Here is a 14,363-nt window from a genome sequence, read left to right on the forward strand (position 1 = left end):
GTGGAATTCTTCTTTACTTATTCCCCAGTCTCCCTACGGTTGACACAGGACTCTTACACCGAAAATGAGTGATACTGTGGGTGGTTTGGATTTCAACGTACGCCTATAACCTCACTTCATTACATGATCTTCGTTCTTGCCCCTTTGTGCCGTCATTCCATGGCATGTGTTCATCAAATTGCATGTTTGACGCACGACCTGGCTAATGTTTTCCTGCAGAATTTCTTCAATATCATCAATGGAGAAACGGTATCTAGTGCTGTGACTCAGCATGGCATCAACCCAGCCAACAAGGAGCCAAACCCCCCCGTTCCGGTTGCCAGCCCCGCCGAGCTCGACAAGGCTGTCGCTGCGGCGCAAGTTGCCTTTGAGCAATGGTCACCATTCCCGCTTGAGGATCGGCGCAAGGCTCTGTTCGCGTACTCTGACGCACTGAATGCTGAAAAAGATGGGTTCACCAGCCTGCTTACGAAAGAGCAAGGCAAACCCCTGTCCCAGGCGGCAATGGAAGTTGAGATGGCGGTGGCATGGATCAAGGGCCTGGCAAGCTTGGAGATACCCGAGGTTGTGCTGGAGAATTCATCCGAGCGGAAAATTGTCCAACGATTCACGCCCATTGGAGTGGCCGCCGCGATCGTCCCGTGGAATTTTCCAGTGCTCCTGGCAATCGGAAAGGTTGTTTCGGCGCTGATTACGGGAAACAGTATCATTGTGAAGCCGTCACCCTTTACTCCCTATACAGCGCTGAAATTAACCGAGTTGGCAATCCCGTTCGTCCCTCCCGGGGTCTTCCAGGCTCTTAGCGGGGATGATCAACTCGGGCCCTGGATGACGAGACACCCAGGAATCCTGAAAGTCAGCTTCACCGGCTCAACATTGACGGGAAAACGGATTGCTCTCGCGGGTGCCGAGACCTTCAAGCAATGTACCCTCGAGCTCGGGGGCAACGATCCTGCAATCATCTGCAAAGATGTGGATCTCGACGCCCTAGTCCCCAAGGTAGGTTCCCCATTGGTGCATGGGATAGGGGGATCAGAACCTTGGGCAAGTCGAAGACAAGTTGCTGATGTTGGATCCGACCAGGGTCGCTCCTCTTTGCTTTTTGAACTCCAGCCAGGTATGCATGATGATCAAACGGCTCTATGTACACGAGAGCATCTACGAGGCATTCCGAGATAAACTAGCGGCCCATGTAAAAACGCTTCCTGTCGGCAATGGGGTCCAGCCAGATGTGTTTCTCGGGCCGGTTCAGACTGAAATGCAATACAACAAAGCTCGGGACTTGCTCAGCTCCATCTCTGCAGAGGGCCTCCGTCCAGCGCTTGGCGGCACTGTGGAGGAGTCCGCCGGCTACTTCATTCATCCGACCATTGTCGACAACCCGCCCGATACGGCCCGGGTTGTTACTGAGGAGGCATTTGCTCCCATTCTACCGCTGTTGAAGTGGCAGACGGAGGAGGAGGTCATTGCCAGGGCAAACGCTGATCCGGCCGGGCTAGGCGGTTCCGTCTGGAGTCGAGATCTCGATCAAGCTCAGCGTTTAGCGTCTCGTCTCGAGTGCGGCTCTGTCTGGATCAACTCGCATTTCGCTGTCGCCCCGCACGTCCCCTTTGGTGGTCGGAAGGAAAGTGGCAGTGGCGTAGAATGGGGAGTGGATGGCCTCAAGGCCTACTGCAACCCCTAGACTGTTTGGATCTTCAAGAAGGCCTAAACTTTGCCGTGTACTGTTATGGCTTGCCGAGGGTGTTTTCCCTCCCGCTGGCGGATGTCTCCGCGGTTGTCGCTGGGACCCGTGTTGGCTGGGGGTTTTCGTTGCTCGATTTTCTCTTTAAGCAGTCGATTTAGGCCCTTTGCTTCCTTGTTTCGTGGTCTCTTCTCTAGCTGCTCGAATCCATGCTTCTCACCGTCCTCCTGCTTCTTGGACGTAGTCGCTCGGTCACTTGCTGCCTCTCAACCTCTGTAGTCGCGAATGAATCTGCCATCGCACCTCGCAGCCTATCGGATATAAGTGATGATTTTTGTTTGTTGCCTTGATAAAGCCTTGAAGCTATGAATGGGTCGTTCACCTGATATCCAGCCGCTAGATTTGGGAGATGTCACTAAAAATTCCGCTGCATATAGGTGGTGGATTAGCTCCAAAGAATTATGATATGTGGCTTCGATAAATTCTACAGTCACAGTGGAATATACGGGCACAGACTCAGTCCTCGTGATCTTTCAGAGTCCGGCTGCTGAAACATGATTGGAAACTATTCAAAATAAGAAAGACTAGTTCAGTTCACCAACGACTACCTTAGTATTTTATATGACCAATTGAAGGTTAAATGAGGGTCTCCTAATGAATGACTCTCTAGCTCTCATGTATGCCGCTGATTCAGGGTCCAATTTTAGCTAATTGAATGAGTGAATATTGCTGAATATTACAGAATATTTGCTAAGAGGGCAGCCCTGAGTTCAACCATATAAGAATCGTTAATCATGGAAATCGTGGCAGTAGGTAATTCAAGCAGATAACAGTAAAGAACAGTTTGGCTGGTTTTGTACATGCAGTCCGCTGTAACTTACTGTTTTTTGGTAACCAGACGGGCTCTTCTGTACATCCCCGTACATGAATGGCCCGTCGCCACAGTTCTTCTCCGCCATCACCGCTCACGCTCATGTGCCTTGGCTACATTCAACTGCACTTGACTACGGAGTACAATCTCTCATTTGATCTGATGTGATTTCAGGTCAAACCCATCTGAAAGGCCAGAAGATTGTGATCTTTGATAAGCTTCTCTCTGATCTGCAAGACAGACCTCCCCTATGCCTCGCCAACGGAGCAAGGGCTGCATCCCCTGCAAGATCCGCCGAAAGAAATGCGACGAGAGAAAGCCAACTTGCGTCGCTTGTGTACGGAATGTCCTTCTCTGTGCGTGGGACTCGGAGTCACCTCCAAGCCAACCCCACAACTCAAGTAGCAGAGGTCTCAAGGCTAAGAGCCCACGGCTAGGCCGACATCAACTAGCGCCAAAGCGCATGAGTTCGGACCTAGCGTTGTCTGCGGCACCAAATCTCATACATCCTCAACTCGCCCACCCCAAGACAAACTTCCTCTACTCATTTTTCTACGCCCGAGCCGCACAAACGTTGTCGATCAGAGACAGGGAAGGAAACCCCTTCGTGCACGTCCTGATGCCAATGGCTGCGACCAGTGACATCGTCTTTCAAGCCATGCTTGCCTTCAGTGGAGTGGTCTATGAACAGCAGCACTCCAGTAATTTGGCCACGACGACGTGGGAACATTATGCGCAGGCGATTCGCAGTTTGAAGCATGCGCTTACGCTCTATGTGGACCACCAAGTGGACCGCGGGGCTGAACTGGTCGCGACTGTGCTTCTTCTGCTGGCCTTGGAGGTAGGCAGGATATGCCCCTTCGGGAGCGGTTGGTCACGTAGAGTGTTTTTACTGATCTCTCGTTCCTCTAGGTCAGCAGGGCAGACTCCGATGGTCATTCGTTCCGTCATCTCAGGGCCTGTCGCGAGTTGGTGTCAGGAGCTTTTGCCCACTGCCCGGATCCCCAACTGTTAGGCTTCCTCGCAGAGTATTACCTTTACAACCTGTCGGTACTCCCTTCTAGCTTGATCGACGAGTTGGATCCGATTGAAGAGGACATTGACTTTGCATTTCGAATCCTACTGAACAATAGCATCCCTGCAACCGGCGTCCTATGTGGATGCGCTCCGGAGATGTTCCGGACCATCTCGAAAGCGACGGCGATATCACGTCGTTTGCACGATGAATTCACTAGTGACGCTGGGCCCTCGGTCGAATGTCTGCTGGAACGCGACAATCTGTACAACTACGTCCAGTCTTGGTTGCCCGAACATGCGGACGAGGAAAATACCACGATCGCGCGCGTCTATCAAACAGCTCTCCTGGTCCTCCTGTTGCAGGCCGAGCCCGGAGCGTCTGACACTGTAGCGATGGATGCACTGGTGTCGAATCTCATCAGTCTCCTTCGGATGATTCCAGTTGAATCTCACACAACCACAGTTCTCGCTTGGCCACTTGCGACTGTGGCACCGTGTGTCAAGTCTGGCACCGACCAGGCGTTTATCCTACAGTACTTGGGTGCTGTTGTACAAAAATACCGATTTGGAAACCATCGGCAGACCGAGCAACTACTTCGGCTAATTTGGTCGCGCCGAGATTTAGCGGAACAGGGTCCGTATTGCATACCACGCGCGATGGAAGTACAGGGCTGTCGATTCTTACTCTGTTAATCATGACTCCACCTATAGTGTGCCCTTTCTTTTTTTTGTTTTTTTTTTTTCATGGTTTCTTTTTGTGGGGGAGGGGTGACAAAGAGCCTTTCAGCTTCATCGCCATTGGCCACGATCGGGCCATGGATCTGTGGATATCGGCCAGGTTGTAACAATATCAAACACTTCACCGAGAGAGGTTTATCGGGGCCACTCGAAACCGTTATAGACCCATTCTGGGAACTCTGGGTGGGCCCATTGGAACAATTAAAGTTGGCCACCATTTCCCTCTACTTGGGACCCCCCCAGAGTGCGAGTAGAGTATCAGGGTATAGCTGTAAGTTTGTGTGGGCGTTAGTTGGTTTAACCTACCAGACTATACTGTGCAGTGGAAGCAGGTCGTGGAGGTAGTGGCAATAGGTAATGTACATGTGGCGAAGTAAAAAAACCAAAGTCCTTTTGTTCTAATAACATGGTCTGCCGTACACTGGTTAGTCAGCTGGCTACTAGCTTGTGGCTTATCTATGCCGATATGAGAGAGATACGTGCACTGCCCGGACCCGATATCCCCCAGGTTTCGATTTGCGGGGAGGGACTAGACCCCGGCTTTGACGTACGGGAAACAATATAACCTCTGGAGAAGCTGTGTGGTCGTTTCAGTGATTGGGTACTGAAGGTGAGCTAAGGCGAGCATTCAATAGCCTCTCGGTAAGGCGCGAGCTACCGGGTAGATAAGCGCGGGTCCGCAGCAGATTGGCTGGTGTCAGACAACTACTCTGGACTAGACCAGCTTGACAGAGATTGGGATATGGGAGATGCAGAGCTCTCTTTGTTCGGGATTTGACGTCGGTTGTTCGAGTGAGACTTCGGTGAAACCAGACTCTTGAAGATTGCCGCTCCTGACATGATGCATTCAAGGACTGGCGCGTCTGCCGGCCACGAGAGGGTTGATCCTGTCTCGGAGTCTTCGATAAGGCACTGCACCTCTCCTTTGACTTATAAAGTTATCAGTGATCCCTGCAGGTTTCAGCTCCAACCTCCAGTGGCTTTTCTTGCCTGAGCATCAAGAGTCCTCTTTTCCAACTATCCTCTCGTCATTCCTGGAATCTGTGTTTCCTGTCTCCTGAAATTGTCGGAGTGACCATGTCATCCGAGTCGGGGTCATCCAGCGGAGCCCAGCTAGCAAAGAACTTTTCTCGAATGTGAGCGACCCCTATTCCGGAAAGCTTTCGTCAGGCACATTCTAATACCGTTTGCTCCGATAGATCTCTCCTGGGTTTGGCATTTATCACCTTGAATGTAAGTTTGGGCATGAAACAGTCTCTTCAGCAGTTTCCCAACTGCTGATCAACGCCCTTGGTAAATGCCAGTCATGGACCGCGTTTTCTTCGGCTTTGCCTTTGAGCCTCACATCTGGAGGTCCCACAAGTATCATCTGGGGTACGAAGCCTTCCAGCCCCGATCGCAAGGATTACGAATTCTGACCAAAATTCTGAGTCAGGTCTCTTGACCGCGGGGGTCTGCACACTTTGTATTGCCGCTTCTCTGGCCGAGTTTCTGTCCGCATATCCAACGTTTGTCTCTCCGTGTCCCATTTCATTTTTTTCATGGACAATACACTTCTCGGTAGAGGAAAAGAACTCAAGGGGGCTAGTTGGACGACGCTGATATTTGGACTTGGATAGTGCCGCGGGACGATATCGTTGGGTAGCTGGTAAGTCTTCCTGCAGGTGGTCCACAATTTCACTGGGTTGGGAAGATATTGACAGATATCTGCGCCACTTTGTTACAGCCGGTAAGCGACGCTAGTGACCTATGCTCGATGAATGTCTTGCTGACTGAAGCGCCAGTCTCCTGGGATGACTACGAGCGGGTACTATCATGGTTTACGGCCTGGGCGAATGTCGCCGCGTGGGTATGCAAGGGCCCCTGGCATAGCACGAGGCTATGGCTGTACCGTCCTGACTAACCATGGATTTGTAGATCTGCCTTTGTGCGACGGCGTCGCTTTTTGGGAGCCAGCTGGTCACTAATACTGTAATCCTCGTTCATCCGGTAAAACAACATCCATCGCTCTCTGTTCTTCTGCCCCTGACCTTGCTTTCTTCCAGGATTTTAACTTCCTCCGATGGCACGTGTTTCTCATCTATGTCGGCTTCAACTTGATAGCTTTTCTGGTCAACGCCTTCTGGAACAGCATTTTATCCGCGCTGAATCGCGCAGCCTGTAAAGCTTTTCTGTCCAAATGACTGGGGTTCTGCACGCATAACTAACGCGGTGTATCTAGTGATCTGGTCTCTCTGTGGCTTCTCCATTATCTTCGTGACGGTGTTGGCATGCGCGTCGCCAAATTACAATTCTGCAAGGCACGTTGCAGTTGGCGCAAATGAGCGTCACTTGGTCCTTTTATTCCCATGTTGTGGGTCAATCTGATAGCTCCTTAGCTTTGTGTTCACGAGTTTCATCAATAAGACTGGATGTAAGTCCTCTTCACTTCCGTTTGATCGTCTCCTTCACTTGGATTTCAGTATAGCTGATTGTCGGTGACCAGGGCCCGATGGCTTGGCTTGGCTCTTGGGGGTATGCAGAACCCTTCCCTTATTATTCACCTTGAAGACTGATCCACAGCCCTCAGCTGCTCCAAGGTGGACTATGCCTTGTCGGAGTAGTAAGAAATTGTGGCCGTCGGAACTTGACATCTTGACTAACAGATTGGGACCAGGACGCAGTTGCACACATGATCGAGGGTAAATGCCTCATACATCCCTTGTTACGGCTTTTCTCACCTAACATCATTCATCCTTGACCAGAAATTCCCACGCCAACCGTGGATGGACCGCTCATCATGGTCGCATGCGTGGCAATTGGCCTCGCCACCAGCTTGATCTTTATTGTTGCCCTCCTGTTTGTGTCTCGTGATATAGACACCATTATCACCTCTGGTGCTGGGCCTCTCCTTCAAATTTTTCTTGATGCAACCAACAGTAAAGTTGGGTCGATTTGCTTGCTACTGTTCGTATTTCCTTCATGGTATCACATCACAAAGTCTGACAGCTACTCACTTCTGCAATTCTCCAGATTCCCCATTGGATGCCTTTTGCTGGGTGTGATAGCCATAACAACCACATCTAGTCGGATGATCTACGCTCTTGCTAGGTACGGACAAGTCACCAGAATCAGCCTATCAGCAACTCTTGCGAGTTAAATCTTGTACTAATTGTTCATGTAGAGACTCAGGACTACCATTCTCCCCTATTTGGACGACTGTTCATGCCCGGCTCAAAACGCCCGTGAATGCCCTGGTTCTTAATGCAGCGGCGGTTTTCTGCTGCGGGTGCATATTCCTTGGCTCCTCCAGGTACAGTCTACTGCTGCTTGAGCCTTGTCTTAGCAACCTAAATTTTGTCGAGCGGCCAACTTATTGTATCTTCCTTCTAGTGCATTCAACGCACTCAGCGCTGCGGCCGTCATATGCTTTGATATATCGTATTGCCTTCCGATTCTGATCCATTGCCTACGTGGCCGCAAACTGCTCCCTGCACGCCCATGGATCCTCCATCCCGCCATTGGATGGATTGTAAACCTTGTACAGTCTCCCCTTCCATTGATCCCCCGGCTCCTGGCCCATGACTAATCCTGAAACAGGTGTCCATCGCGTATATCTCGTTTACGACGGTGCTCTTCATGTTTCCACCCGCCCGTCCAGTAACGGGTTCGACAATGAGTAAGAATCCCCATGTTCGAAAGATCACAAGGACTGTCTGACGGTTGGTTCACTGGTCGGGTAGACTATGCCATTGCGGCGACCGGCGTGTTCGCGTTGCTATCTGCAATCTACTGGTTTGTCAGGGGCCGGAAGCACTTTATGCAAGTCCTGGTGACTGCGGAAATGGCAATTCCCGAAGCCCGGCCGTCAAGTTGTCCGATCAAGTCGGACGTATAATTCAGGGGTTCGAGGTTTAATCTTGTTGCTTGATGCTCGATCGGTACTTGGCTTGTTCAGTGTACGATGCAATCCTCACACTTTCTCGTTGGAAACTGTCTTATTGGGCGAATTACCAGACCAGTGAGAGATGACTGAGAAATAAGGAGTACGGATCGTATCGATTGATTTATCTAACTGAGAACCTGCAAAGCACACCCATGCGTAGGTACTCTGGGCGGGGGATCAAGTCAATCCCGGCCATCTTCGGCTGCAGCTTAGTTCGTGATGACTGGAAGCCTCATCCAATGGTATGGCCCAGAAACTATATGCATAACCCATGTTTGCAGATAGCCGTGCGGCGTGGCGCTACATGGGTGGACCTGGTCCCAAATCTTAACTGTTTCGAGTATTGATATCCGCCAAGAAATGAGATCAATGGTTAAACATGATTGTCGACAGCGTAACAGCCTTGACGAAGTTCACTATTGACCTTTTGTATGCGAGCGGCCGAAGGTTGCATTCCACATCGAGTAATCTTGCATGACAACGTAGGTTGTCACTGAATGTGCCTAATAGGAGGGTTGGCAATCACGCTGAAAACCATGATGCTCAAACTCGCGCTGAAACTGAGATGGTTCAAGCGGGGCACTATATGCCAGAAATTTCGGATGCGAATCCAGTATGGTACTTGGACTTCCATCGAAGTACACATATTGCAGAAGGCGCTCGGAATCTGTGGAAGACAACACTGCCAATAGGTAAATGGCCTGAGTGACCACGAGACAATGGCGCTGATCCCAGCTTTTCATACACCATGGCGCCTGCCGTGAGCCAAGGCGCAACCCACAAGCAACCGAGTCCCGCGTAAGACCGGACCTTGAAATATCTCCAGCCGGTGAAAGTACCTGCCAGGACGGTGGTCCAGATAATGGCTTTCTCTTCCAGGGTGCGAACTCCGACGCGCGACCATTGAATGTTGAGCAGTGCTGATACAATCTTAGTGGGCGTCCGGCGTCGTGTCAGAGAGCATCAAAAAGCCTACCTGAAGCGGCCAGCAGAGCGTTCACCATATCCCAAGCGGTGGTTGCCGTTGCTTTTCCGAGTGCATGCTTTTCACTCGGAGGAATCGTGGCAATGGCAGGGTCGACCTCCCTGATCCCGAAAAGGACATGTCCGGGGATCGAAACAGCATGGATAGCTGCGGAGGCGTAGTATAGTGTCGTAGGGATGAATGACATGTCCGCGACGATATGCAATATGTGATCAAAACCCAACTGGTATCGACGGTAAAGTGCCTATTACGTGGGTCTCGGCCGTCTTATATAAAGCCCGTGCGAATCTCATAGGTTCAGATAGTCAAACGCCGGTCATCTTTCTTTGTCGGCAATTCGTCTGGGGCAGCTTGATTGTATAATCAAATTGACAAACCACACTTGGTATTGCATGTTAGTAGCACGTCTAAAACTCAGCTGTGGTCCCTCCGTCTGGCCAAGTCACTAATCAATCATCTCCTCGGTAGTCCATTACTACTGGAGACTTGGCGATTTATGTTTGCCCTCTGTGGGCTAGTCGGACCTTCCGATTCCCCAGGCAGGTTTACCTTTCGACTGGTACATGATAGAGGCATGCTTTCAACCGGCGGGTCTCGCAAATTGAATTTGAATGCGGATCCCATCCAGGCGATTCCACCAGGCGGATCAGGATCGAAGATTTAGGCTTCCGGATCTGCTACGGGACGACAGGCGTTGGAGAAGTCTTGACGAGGACCGCCCGCTAGAAACTGGATACGACAATGACTTATAGATGTATGAAACGACCAAGACAGACTGCTGGATGGTATGGACCGATATAGAAGTCCCTATACAAACCTTTCTAGAACCAATGCGACCTGCTCTATTGGAGGCCATAGTTTATATGCGATGGGGCATTGGAAGTCATCGAAATGACAAATTACCAAGCACAGACATTGCTGATCACAGAGCTGTGCTCTGGCAAAGGGATAAGAAGAATGTCTTCATTCCGTTTGCAAGCTCATCAAGCGACCGACATCTTGTTCCTTTCTGTTCCCAGCCTTTCTCATGCATGCACAGATGGTGCTCTCTGACTCGCCGTTTGTCAATCGCCGACGAGCAGAGACGTCTTGCGGTGCAGTCAAGATCTCCAGAAGAAGCGCTTTGTGCGTTGTCTTGATTCTAAGTATTCGAAAAAGCCCACAAGCAGAGGTCAAGACATTGCCTGAAAAGGGCCTAGAGCGCCAATGGGCCGTCCTATACACAAAGTGGCCTCGATCAATCTACCTCTCAGGACGCAGTGCAGGTCGGGCTGTTCACTAAGAGCATGCCGACGTTGACCCCAGCGCTCGCGTTCATGCTAGGACCAATTCAGATAGTGAGAGTAACATGCGCGATATTGCAACTAAGCCTTCTGGCTCTGCTCTGTCCGCACCACTCTGAGATCCACCTCAACGACGCCGGGCTTTGAGCCAGAGGTCTCGAAAGAGGGAAAAGGTGGTATCACCTGAGCAACCAAGGGGCCCCATTCTCCTGATGATAGCCCTCCGTCAAGCGACGACGAAACTCCTCGGCACAACGACAAGGCCGTGGCTCAGGTGGCGCTCGCGGCGGCTCCCTCTGTATTGGCGGGAGTGCCTGCGAACATATGGACGCTGCGTCGGGACCGCTGAAATCATGGCTGACAGTGATGCAGTCCGAGCCGGAATACACATCAGCCAGACCTTCCAGCACTGGTTCCCTTGGCTCCGGCATCGATGCCACCCAGCGCCAAGACTTGCAGTGCCGGTGGAACAGTAGCACAGAACTCAATAATTGCGCTAGGAGATAGCTTTGTTTTAAATCATGACTCCGGCGATAGTGACATTCAGAGCTGTCGGTGGTCGAAAGCGCCGAGAAGCAGGTGATTGGGCGAAAACGCCGAGGCGTGGCGGCTGAGCACGTTACTCCGTCCTCACGTTGACTCTTCAGTTGCTGTTGGATCCGACGGAACGAGATATTCTGGCAAGACAATTGATAAGGCTCACCTTTGCTTTGTAGAGAAATCCCGCAAACGATCTCTTCCTGTCCCTAATCTCTTGATACTTGGGATTCTGAAGACGAGCGGCTGAATGTGTTCGGATGTTCTGATTGGCTGGCATCTCCGAGCATGCAGAAAGTCCATGGTCTGACCCGTTACCGTAAGATATCTGCGGTAATATATCTGCTCGACGGCCTTCTCGAAAATGATAACTTCAGTCATTCAGACTCATTCGCTGTGTCAGAAACCGAGAGCATCGAATATCTTGGTATTTCTTGGCACTTCTTGGCAAACGTTAAGCCATCCAGGATACTCCGTACCGAGTTACATCCTCCGTATCACACCATGGACGTATTCTGGGAGAACCGATGGGGAATTGGCCAATAATATGGTTCGTGAAGGCTTCTCTTGGGCTGGTAAACTCGCCATGTGAGACAGATTACGAAATGAAACCCCGGCATGCTTTTGGGTAGCTTACACCAGACATGTTGTCCAGATGTCGACCTCTTGTCTAGCTTTTGTAAAAATACAGAGGTGCTGGCGGGAAATGCATTATTCGGGTTTTCCAACATGCCATCCGGACTGTCAATTAGTCCACTCCCATCCCAATCGGCAGATAGAGCTGGGTCGACCAGGGTACCCTAAGTAGACCTCTTGAGAATTTCACTGGTGGAGCCACTTCCTTATGCCCTGGTTTTGTGACAGGAGGATCTTTCCTTATGTCCGACCCGTGCCTCTTGGCTTTGGCCGTTTTTGAAGGTCTAGTGCATGGCCAATATATCGCGCAGCACTGTGGAATCCCATGCCAGGTAGTTATCAGGCTGGTCAGGATGGCGAGACGGAGTGGTCTCTCCGTTGACTACAGAGTAGTTTAGTAAACTGAATTGCGCTTATCAAGATATGCCCCTAAAAGCCTTCAGTGGAGGTTCCTGACTGGGTGATTCGATTCCATCGCGATGGATCATCGTTCCACCCTACAGGTCCGTATCAACCCACACGTACTCCGTAATCATCTCAATACCGTGGCTTATCACTTGGCGCAACAGCCGTCGCCACTTCTTCCCGTTGAGGCCTGGTGCTCGGAATAACGCCGTGGGCTGCGTTGCTTCTCCGCTCTTATCACCTGGGGCACGCTTAGATCTCCCGCTGGGCACCCGTCTGGGCCTGGTGCTGGCCATATCATGGGGCCTCTTCCCCAGTTTTGTGCGCCCCTTATCGCCCTTGTGATCGGATTGGATCTGGCTCTCCGATGGCGGACGATGCCAATAACTTTATTCGCGGGGTGCGGAGGACTCGAGGAGTATAACTGCAACCGTCGCCCAGCCGGCCGTGGTGCTGTCGCATCGTGGCCACTGCCCTCATCGTTCCTTCATTATTGTCCATAGTCTATTGTCCACAGGTATATGCTGGCGGCCATGGAGAAAAAGGCGGTCCTCGACGATCGCCAGGATACAGACGCCGGCAGCATCGTTCCCTTTCCCCAGACCCAGCGTGGTCTGACGTCGCGCCATGTCCAGTTGATGGCCATTGGTGGCTCGATTGGAACGGGCTTGTTTGTGGGCATCGGCGCCTACCTGCGCGACGCAGGCCCACTCTCGCTGTTGCTGGGCTATCTGGTCTGGGGCATCGCGTTCATTCTCCCCATCAACCTCAGCGTCGGCGAAATGTGCGCCTACCTGCCCATCCGCGGGTCGATCTTTGAGCTGGCGGCGCGATACGTCGACCCGGCGTTTGGATTCGCCATGTAAAGCGCCTTCTGCCGTTCCTTTTTTTTTTTTTTTTTTTTTTTTTTTTCTCTTCGGTTCCTGGGGGACACGCACTGACCATGAATATCTGTCTAGGGGATGGGTCTATTTCTACGCCGGGCTGATGCTCGTCTGCACCGAATACTCCGCCGTCGCCTTCATCATGGACTACTGGCAGATCGACGTCAACCCAGCGGCCTGGGTCGCCATGGCCATGGTCATCTGCCTCGCGCTGAACCTCGTCGCCGTCAAGTACTACGGCGAAGCCGAATTCATCATGGCCTCGACCAAAATCCTCCTCCTCCTGGGCCTCATCTTCCTCACCTTCATCACCATGGTCGGCGGCAACCCCAAACACGACGTCTACGGCTTCCGCCACTGGACCAACGGTGTCATGTACGAATACTACACCGATGGCGCCACCGGGCGCTTCCTGGGCTTTTTCTCGGTCATGGTCTATGCGGCCTTCACCATCGCCGGCCCGGATCTGCCCGCGCTCGCCGCGGGCGAGATCCAGCACCCGCGCCGCACCATCCCGCGCGTCGTGAAGATGACCTTCTGGCGCATCGTCGGCTTCTACGTCGTCGGCGTGCTCGGCGTCGGCATCATCTGTGACTCGCACGATGCGCGGCTCATGTCCGCGATCGAAGAAGGCGCGTCCGGGTCCGCCGCGTCGCCCTGGGTCATCGGGATCGAGAACCTGGGCATCCCCGTCCTGCCGGATCTCATCAACGTGCTGATCCTGCTCTCGGGCTGGTCCTGCGGGAACGCCTACCTGTACAGCTCCAGCCGCACGCTGTATTCGCTCGCCCGCGACGGCCAGGCGCCCAAGTTCCTGACCAAGTGCACCAAGGACGGCGTCCCCATCTACTGTGTGCTGGCGGTCACGCTGCTGTCGTGCGTCACCTTCCTGGTCGCCGACAACGCCTCCATCAACGTCTTCTACTGGTTCGTCGACTTGACCACCATCGGCCTGGTGCTCACCTACACCAGCATGGCCTGTACCTTCCTCGGCTGGTACCGCGCCCTGCGCGCCCAGGGAATCGATCGCAAGAGCTACCTGCCCTGGATCTCGCCGCTGCAGCCGTACATGGCCATCGTGGCGGTGATCCTGGGCTTTAGCACGGCGCTCTTCAACGGGTATGCCGTGTTCAAGCCGTTTGATGCCCAGGGGTTCGTCACCTCGTACTTTGGACTGGCCTTCTTTGTCGTCATGTTCGCCTTCTGGAAGGTGGTGAAACGCACCAAGTGGGTGGATCCGGCGACGGCGGATATCTACACGGGCAAGGCCGAGATCGACGAGGAGTGTCGCATCTGGGAAGATGGGACCTGGGACGAGAAACACAAGGCCGAGCTGGCCCAGATGAACATTATCCGCCGGATGTGGGAGCGCATGTGGTGAGAGGGCGGTGGGATGGG

At 52.4% G+C, this 14,363-nt stretch overlaps 5 protein-coding genes across 5 annotated transcripts; 4 read left to right on the forward strand and 1 right to left on the reverse strand.

The window, feature by feature from the left end:
- Positions 1–123: 123 nt before the first annotated feature.
- Positions 124–2,135, forward strand: AFUA_8G02160 (aldehyde dehydrogenase family protein; the record flags this gene model as incomplete). Its single annotated transcript, XM_741897.2, has 2 exons — positions 124–999; positions 1,028–2,135. 2 exons carry the CDS (start codon positions 124–126, stop codon positions 1,682–1,684), a joined length of 1,533 nt encoding a protein of 510 aa, XP_746990.1. The 3' UTR covers positions 1,685–2,135.
- Positions 2,136–2,805: 670 nt separating this feature from the next.
- Positions 2,806–4,265, forward strand: AFUA_8G02170 (Zn(II)2Cys6 transcription factor; the record flags this gene model as incomplete). The annotated part of the gene is made up of 2 exons (XM_741896.2): positions 2,806–3,396; positions 3,468–4,265. The coding sequence occupies 2 exons, from the start codon at positions 2,806–2,808 to the stop codon at positions 4,263–4,265; spliced, it is 1,389 nt and encodes a 462-aa protein (XP_746989.2).
- Positions 4,266–5,387: 1,122 nt separating this feature from the next.
- AFUA_8G02180 (putative GABA permease) lies at positions 5,388–8,187 on the forward strand (the record flags this gene model as incomplete). The annotated part of the gene is made up of 19 exons (XM_741895.2): positions 5,388–5,446; positions 5,510–5,543; positions 5,615–5,684; positions 5,746–5,818; positions 5,930–5,958; positions 6,095–6,159; positions 6,228–6,299; positions 6,356–6,470; positions 6,532–6,586; positions 6,689–6,723; positions 6,796–6,824; positions 6,880–6,912; positions 6,967–6,991; positions 7,055–7,256; positions 7,323–7,400; positions 7,474–7,602; positions 7,683–7,830; positions 7,890–7,968; positions 8,033–8,187. The coding sequence occupies 19 exons, from the start codon at positions 5,388–5,390 to the stop codon at positions 8,185–8,187; spliced, it is 1,485 nt and encodes a 494-aa protein (XP_746988.2).
- A 630-nt stretch (positions 8,188–8,817) lies between these two features.
- On the reverse strand, positions 8,818–11,156 carry AFUA_8G02190 (uncharacterized protein; the record flags this gene model as incomplete). Its single annotated transcript, XM_741894.2, has 2 exons — positions 9,212–11,156; positions 8,818–9,155 (listed from the first exon to the last, which is right to left on the reverse strand). The coding sequence occupies exons 1-2, from the start codon at positions 9,405–9,407 to the stop codon at positions 8,818–8,820; spliced, it is 534 nt and encodes a 177-aa protein (XP_746987.1). The 5' UTR covers positions 9,408–11,156.
- Positions 11,157–12,100: 944 nt separating this feature from the next.
- Positions 12,101–14,346, forward strand: AFUA_8G02200 (putative proline permease; the record flags this gene model as incomplete). The annotated part of the gene is made up of 3 exons (XM_741893.2): positions 12,101–12,179; positions 12,246–12,943; positions 13,041–14,346. Exons 2-3 carry the CDS (start codon positions 12,603–12,605, stop codon positions 14,344–14,346), a joined length of 1,647 nt encoding a protein of 548 aa, XP_746986.1. The 5' UTR covers positions 12,101–12,179; positions 12,246–12,602.
- Between the last annotated feature and the right edge of the window lie 17 nt (positions 14,347–14,363).

The sequence above is a fragment of the Aspergillus fumigatus genome, chromosome 8 (genome assembly GCF_000002655.1).
Source record: "Aspergillus fumigatus Af293 chromosome 8, whole genome shotgun sequence".
In the NCBI taxonomy this organism is placed as follows: Eukaryota; Fungi; Ascomycota; class Eurotiomycetes; order Eurotiales; family Aspergillaceae; genus Aspergillus; species Aspergillus fumigatus.